The sequence below is a fragment of the Anser brachyrhynchus genome (genome assembly GCF_964034855.1).
Source record: "Anser brachyrhynchus genome assembly, chromosome: 3".
Taxonomy (NCBI): Eukaryota; Metazoa; Chordata; class Aves; order Anseriformes; family Anatidae; genus Anser; species Anser brachyrhynchus.
This window is the reverse complement of record NC_137696.1, coordinates 19,518,472-19,526,568: the sequence shown is the minus strand read 5'-3', so window position 1 is coordinate 19,526,568 and position 8,097 is coordinate 19,518,472. Positions and strand designations below refer to the sequence as shown.

Genomic DNA, 8,097 nt, shown 5'->3' with positions numbered 1-8,097 from the left:
GGTCATCTATTTGCTATGAACCATAAGCTCAGAGTATGTAATCACTGAGCATTCCATGAAGTTGAGTGGTGTTATTTCTTTCCTGAATGAGCCAGACATAAATGTATGTATTTAAAATAGTGAAATCTACTTTAAAAATAAAATCAAAGTTGTTTGGTGAAAACCTTCAAAACCTACCAACTTGTCAGGAGTATGCGTGACAACCATTGTGGCAAAACAACAAAAAGGTGGAAAATACTGCCTAGGTGAATCTTAATTTTCAGCTTAGAATTAATGTTATCATGATACTCTTCCTACTACTGTTGCAAAGAAATGTCACTGCATAAGGCTTCATTCATGGTTTTCCGACACTACTACTTCAGAAAAGCAGCACTGAAAATGTCAACAAAAAGGACGTTCAGAGGAACAGCTATAAACACCCCAAATTAAAGATAGTCATCCTACAAATATCTCAAGTAAAAACAGTCTGTATAAAACACTTAAATAAATCTTTTCAAGAGTGTGATCTGATTAAATTAATTAATGTATTTTTTCCCTCTCTCTCTTTTTTTTTTTTTAAGTAAAAAATACTGTCAGTTAACATAAGCTGATGACATTAGAGGTGCAGACACTTCATAAGTGTTTCTTACAAAGAAGTACCAAAGAAAGTGCTTGCGCCCCTTACTCTTAATGCAAGCATACACAAAACAGCAGCAACATGTTTGAGCAGCTTAGAAAGCTAGTCTTTTTTCTCAGAGTCCATACTATATCAAGATTTCAATGACATTACTTATTGGTAAAGTTGTTACATTTCCAAAGCGCTGTGGCTTGGCTAATTGTGTATATTCTTTTTTTTTGAGAGAGATTAGCAATATAACAACTCCTTGCTTCTGTCAGTTGCTGTGTGTTACATCTGATGATTAGTTTTTATCAATTGAATAGAACAATCAGCATGTGTTATTACAAAGCTTGAAAAAGGCAGGCTCTGAGAGGATTAAGATTCTTTTTAAATTATCAATAGGGGAAGCTTGGCAGTTTTCAGTGCAGAAAACAATCTGAAGTCCTAAATGCATAACAGGGATCAGATTCTTGTCTGGTGTAGATCATCACAGGACTGCTGAAGATGCTTTGCACTAGTCAAGCATCTGCTGCCAGTAGTTTTCTAAAACTGTCCACGCTTCTTCTACATGCATAATTGGGTTGGCTGTCAAGCAGGAGTGGATGTACTCCTTATGTTCCTGCTTCCACTTGGAGCAGCCATGATGCAAGACTGGCTAGCTTCAGCGTATGTAGGTGCAATTGCTTCCGCTCCCAGCAAAAGATGAGAAGCATTGCAGTGCTCAGAAGTGGGAGAGGGAAAGGACTGTCTGGGCTGAGAAATTCCACCACACTTTCCTAAACAGAGAACACTGTGCCCCGGCCTGTCATTCACCGATGCCAGGAACCTTACCAGAGCACAAAACCTGAATTCAAGCATGGTACCTCCCTTGCTCTGCTTAAAGTCCAGGAACAAAACGGGTGTAGCCTAGTTTCTTTGCCTTCTGAATCAACTTCTAGTGTAAAATAGATCTCCTGCAAAATGTAGAAATGAGACATGATAATTATGCCATTGCTGGTGCCAAGAGGCACAGAATGCAGCAAATCCAGTATCAAATGCAACAAGCTTTTTTTTTTTTTCTGACATTTCATCCGCCATTGCTGAAAGCAGAAAAATATGACCAACAGTCTTCAGAAAAAAAAATAAAAAAAATTTAATTAGTACTTGTGTTCAGACTCAAGAGCATCTCCTGATATGCTCTCTGTAGATTTCTCCATTCCAGAGAAAATGCAGTAAGCCCACTCTACTGCCTCTGAGTAGAAAGAAAGGTTACAGTATTATTATTTGAAGTCAAAGAGTGAGAAACAAGGATGTTGGAGGAATTAGACATCAATTAAACCTACTCTTGTTGTACCTTACAGTAAGCACACCTATTTCTTTCACTTCTACTGAACGGGAATCAATAAAACAAACAGTATAGATAATTAAAAAAAAGAAAGGAAGGGGAAGGGGAAGGGGAAGGGGAAGGGGAAGGGGAAGGGGAAGGGGAAGGGGAAGGGGAAGGGGAAGGGGAAGGGGAAGGGGAAGAAAAAAGAGGGGGGCAGGGGCGAGCACAGCATGGAATATCGTTGTGTCTCTGGATATATGCACAGAGTGCCAACGTCTTGAATAATGCAGGTAGTCCTGGTCTGCCTTTTCCAAAAGGTTACAGTAGAACTGGAAAAAGTTCAGAAAAAAGCAACAAGAATGCTGTGGGTGTGGGACAGCTTCCACATAAGGGATGAATAAATGTGCTACAATACTACAGCCTGAAACAGAGATGTCCAAAGGGAGTTATGATGGTAATCTGTGCCATCACTTGTGGCACACAAGCTCTAATAAGACCTAGAAGTTCACTGTCTCTCCTACTGCAGGACATCAGCAAAGCCAGCAGGAAGCAGGAGGTGGTACAAACAAATAAAAGGAGGTGATTGATTGCACAATAGGTACAGAGGCTGTGGGGTGTCCGTACCCCACAGCGATGTGGTTACTACAGTCTTACACATTTCCAGAGTAAAATCTATACAGGGCTATTAACGCAGAGATGCCAGAGATGAGTAGAGTATTCTGAGGAAGTGCCGCCATATGCTCACTTAGTTTTTATACTCTTCATATAGGTACCTGCTCTAAGCTTCTGTTTAAGATAGGAAACTGGACTATATGGACTTCTGATCTGACCCACAGCTGCCATTCTCTTATTATGTGCCTTGGCTGGGGATCACTCCCAAACGCCTCAGATCCAAGAAAGCAAGGACTATTGTCCTCTTCTGATGGATTAGTTTGGTTTTGGGTTAATTTAATCTGTGTGGTAATGTTGGCTTTTTGGGAGGGAAGAAGGGGGAAATCACCCTACATTTTTGGTTTGCTGTTGAAGTCATGTTGAATTATTTTGTGGGATGCACTAACAGTTTTGGAGGTTAAACCTTCACATTGGACAGTATATATTAGAGTGTTTTATTCTTTCAATATCCTTCTAAACTTTTGGAGGTAGCTCCTTGAATATCTGCTCTCTGCATAAGAGAATGTAAATGTAAATCCAAATGTAAATATAAATGTAAATGTAAACGTATGACAGAACAGTTCAAGTAATTTTCACATACAAGTTTTACATCATTCTCTTATTCTCTGCAGGGTCCCCATTAAGCATCCTGAAGAGGTAAAATCAGTGAAGCCTTTTAAATGTTAAGAATGATGCAATTCATATTCAATGGGTCCTCTTTCCACCCAGAAAATGAGGAGTATCATGGCACATCTAGTTTTATTCTGGCACAAAGTGCACTTGTGAACAGCATTGACTCTTTTCTTTGAGCAGCAGTCACTGATGCTAGTCAGACAGCAGTACCACAGTAAACTGTCATCCTACAAAACAGCAGCATATAATCAAAATGTCTGTACCCTAGTGAAAACTGCTACATCAGCTGAGGACTCTGGTCTAGATCTTCTGCTTACATGACTTTCAGTAGATCAGTTTACTCATTGAAGGGCCTCTGGCTCGCACCAGCTGAAAAGCTAATCTTTTCTTCTTCATCATAGTTTATTCAAGGCAATGAATGATTCAAGGACAAGAACATGAAGGTGTTTTGTAAAATAATCTTATTTTAGTAAGAATGCTACACTTTGATACTAATCTGTTACATATACATATATATATATATTTACATTTTCCAGCTGAAATTCCCATAATTAAATCTCCCATTATTAGAATTTGCTTTCACAAGTGAAAATATTATTTTCGTACAAGTGGTCAGTACTGTGTGAACTGGAAATTTAGACAAGCTTATGATGAATGTATTTTCTCCCAGATGTGTCAAACCTTACTAAGAGTTTCAATTCCATGGTATAAATTTTAGTTCATTAAAAAAAATATTTGTAGAAACTATATAAAGAGATACTGATTGCCTCAGAAATGTATCTTTGAAGAAAATATGGTATCTACCTAATAATTAAAAATGAATACAAACGTAATTTAAAAAGGAGAAGCAAGAAAAAAAAAAAAGGTTTAAATAGCATGATATTATGCATTAAGGGGTCTACAAAGTCTTCTTGGTACTCTACTAAATACAAAGGGAATTTTGCTTTATTAGTGACAGTACTTTTACCTTTCCTGTTGAAATGATCAGCTTTGAACTTAGAGAGCTCCACAACATTTAGTATTGACACATTATTCTCTTTGCCAGAAATGATTCAGAAAACTGCTTTTTCACTAGAAGAACTGAACCTTTCCTCAAGTTACAACCAGTCTTTTGCAATCTGAAACTACCTGTGTGAACTGAAATTCTAGTACAATCCTTGGGTACCATTTTAATCTATTTTGAAGTGTCTCCCAAAGACACTGGGGCCATTCTCTGGACTCCACCATGGTAAATTTGATGCAGAAATACAGGGAACTTTATACCAACTTTTTTGGCTGGGGTTTATCTAGGGACTAGTCAATGTGTGGCAAGGCTGAAGCAATACCAAGGTTGTCTCAGACTAAATCATCACAACCTTAAATGTCTCCTGGGAAAACTACAAAAAACCAGCTATGACACATGGCAGCTCCTTGTTACAGGACCACATTAAGGCATGGGATTACCACAAATGTTTATAACAAACAGTTTTCTTATACATAGATAGTTTGCAATATATACCCCTAGATTCTCTGAAATTTGTTCATACTCACAACTTGACAAGTCCATATGCTGAGTAAGGGCTACTCAGAATGAGCAGGATTTTCACAACCTCACTTGTATACTCCAAACATGATGATGATAAAGATTGGTTTATGTTCCAAAGAACTTACATTGTACATACATGCTGGACAAAGATAATTTTTATCTGAACATAAAAGAAACAGTGCCATATCAGTAGAAATGTGACATATATTATGTGCTTCCATACCAAAATCCTCTAATGGGAGAATTGGTTCATCAAGAAACTATTTAAGCAAAACTGTTCTTGGTCTGTTGTCATCTGTTTCAGAGAAATATGAAGAATTCTAGCTTGTGTCAGTTACTGGAAATACTGCATTGCAATAGCAATTTTTCTTCCACCTATGCCTCAAAAACCTATCTGTAGTGATGCATAGAGGGGGAGTGAAGGATGGTGGAGCCAGCCTATCTTGTGATGCCAACTAGACATCTGCAGCTCTGTTCTGACTGTTTTCCGTAGCCTGAGTAGGACAGAATGCCCAGGACAGAAGAAAAAATGCTATCCCAATATGTGAAAACTTATTCTAAATGCTATAGGCAGTAACACTTTTGCAGTTATTTGTGCTCATTTTCTCCTTGTTTAAAAAACATGGAATGAAAAATATACCATTCCTACAAATGGTGGAAAACACACAGAAAGCAAAACAAAACATAACAAAAAAGGCTCATCTACTGATAACACTTCTCCTCTCAGTATTGAATGCACAGATGTGTTACAGTTTTGGCTCCAGAGACAGTAGTAAGGATGTTGAGTTCCCAGAACTTCTTTATTCTGAGAGCATGATCACATAAGTTTGCAACAACAGAAATTGTCATCAGTACTTACAAAGTGATACATATAATCTCACTCTTTAAAACTCAGAGTGATGGCACTTACTTTTACCTTTCCTCTTTCATAAAAAAAACTACTTTTTCAGATTTACAACAAAGTAAATCCATAGAGAAAAGAGAGAAGAAAAGAAGAGTAGGGGAAAAAAAAAAAAAAAAGAAAAAAAACACTCGTCCTTTTTAAAAGAAACCATATGTTCACAAGAATGGAAGACTGCATCTTGCACTGTAATCATAAGGGAGAGAAGATCCTTCAGAAAAAAAATGGACTTAATATTCGTTTAAAAATAAAATCCACTTTAAATACATTTGAGTATCAATAACAGGTTTTTCAAGGCTTAACTGCAGCACACAAGAGTCCCACTGGAACAGACTACTTGGCATGATTTTGCTGCTGTATGTTCTGGTCTACCACCAAATGAAACCCTTTTTAAATACAAAGTTTAGCTACAAAGTCCTGTAGCTACCAGTGTCCCCCACGGGTCAATACTGGGTCCAGTCTTGTTTAACTTATTCATCGGTGACCTGGATGATGCAACAGAGTGCACCCTCAGCAAGTCTGCTGATGACACAGAACTGGGAAGCTGATACCCCAGAGGGCTGTGCTGCCATTCAGAGGAACCTTAACTGGCTGGAGGGTTGGGCCGAGAGGAACCTCATGAAGCTCAACAAGGGCAAGTGCAGGGTCCTGCGCCTAGGGAGGAATAAGCCCAAGCACCAGTACAGGCTGTGGGCTGAGCTGCTAGAAAGCAGCTCTGAGGAGAGGGAGCTGGGATTCCTGGTGGACAGTAGGCCGACCATGAGTCAGCAATGGGCCCTTGTGGCCAAGAAGGCCAACAGTACCCTGGGGCTCATTCTGAAGAGTGTTGCCAGCAGGTCCGTGGAGGTGACCCTCCCCCTTTACACAGCCCTGGTGTATTGTATCCAGTTCTGGACTCCACAGTATAAGAAGGACATGGAGCTACAGGAGCAAGTCCAGCAGAGGGCTACAAAGATGATTAGGGGACTGAAGCATCTGTCATATGAGGAGAGGCTGAGAGAACTGGGCCTGTTTCTCTTGGGGAAGAGAAGACCAAGAGGGGATCTTATCAATGTCTCTAAACATCTGCAGGGAGAGTGTCAAGGAGATGGGGCCAGACTCTTTTCAGCATTGCCCAGTGACAGGACAAGAGGCAATGGGCACAAACTGAAGCACAGGAAGCTGAGCATGAGAAAACACTTGAGGGTGACAGACAACTGGAACAGGTTGCCCAGGGAGTTTGCAGAGTCTCCTACTCCGGAGAGGTCCAGAGGTCCCTTCCAGCCTCAACCAGTCTATGATTCTGCGAAAGTTAATCTTACCATTCTCTAGAATTAGAGGGTACCAGCCTCTAATTCACAGACTGTTTACTACATGGGCACCACGCCTGCATCACACAGCACAAATCACTAAACGAGCTGAATACATGCTCCACTGCTGCTCTGGTCACACATCAAACAAAATAAGACTTAGCATGTGTTCCTTCTTTGTCTGGGTAGGGCCTAAGGACTCAGCAGCATAGTGGTCTGTTGTGTTTCTGACAGAGCTGGCTGGCAAATAAATCTAGTAAATAACCTCACCCCGTCACTATTCCCGATGGGTCCAGTGGTGGATGCATTGTGCAAACCTCCCCCAAAGACTCCCAAAAAGCACTGAGGGGATAATAATTTAAAGCAAAAATTGGCTCCCTGTAAAAAAGAAAGGAAACTATTTCCAAAGAGTACTAGAAAAGATCAGACTAATATTCTGAGGTACCTGGACACCATAATGACAAGATCAAGGACTACCCACAAACATATTTGGGACAGAGACAGTATTCGCTTTTTTTTTTCTCCTTTTCCAGCCATCAGACAATAATCATAATTTTTGAGGTAAAATTATATATATATATATTATCAGGAGATCATAATTCACACACTCTGGACACACAACTTAATAAACAAATGGTGCCAGGGTAAATATTGTCAGTTCTGTCACTTCTGAGTGGAGGGGAAATCATCCAATTGGGAAAAAGAAATCTGACAGAGGTTGGTCTGTGCAGTAGGGAAATCTGCTGCATAGGTTTGTTCTTCTGCTCTTCCCCAGAAAAATCACAGAATAATATTAACAGAATCAAGAATTGTAGAATGGTTTTGGTTGGAAGGGACCAATTAGATGACAGAATATATAATTCCACTCCCCTGCCATGGGCAGGGACACCTCCCAGTAGATCAGGTTGCTCAAGGCCCCATCCAACCTGGCCTTAAAACACTTCCAGGGATGGGGCATCCACAACTTCTCTTGGCAACCTATGACAGTGCTTCACCACCCTCTGAGTATAGAATTTCTCCCTTATACCTAATCTAAACCTACCTTCTTTTAGCTTAAAGCCATTACTCCTTGTCCTGTCACTACACTCCCTGATAAAGAACCCTGTTCAGCTTTCCTGTAAGCCCCCTTTAGGTACTAGAAGGCTGCTATAAGGTCTCCCCAGAGCCTTCTCCAGGCTGAACAACCCCAGCTCT

General features: G+C 40.0%; 1 protein-coding gene across 1 annotated transcript in view; it reads right to left on the bottom strand.

Annotated features, from left to right (window-relative positions):
* Positions 1-251: 251 nt before the first annotated feature.
* LOC308191832 (uncharacterized protein) overlaps positions 252-8,097 on the bottom strand; it is a 563,294-nt gene continuing 555,448 nt past the window's right edge. Inside the window, exon 25 of the mRNA XM_080584694.1 lies at positions 252-1,551. Coding sequence (XP_080440820.1) covers positions 1,533-1,551 — 19 coding nt within the window. The 3' untranslated portion in view covers positions 252-1,532. The remainder of the gene's footprint in view (positions 1,552-8,097) is intronic.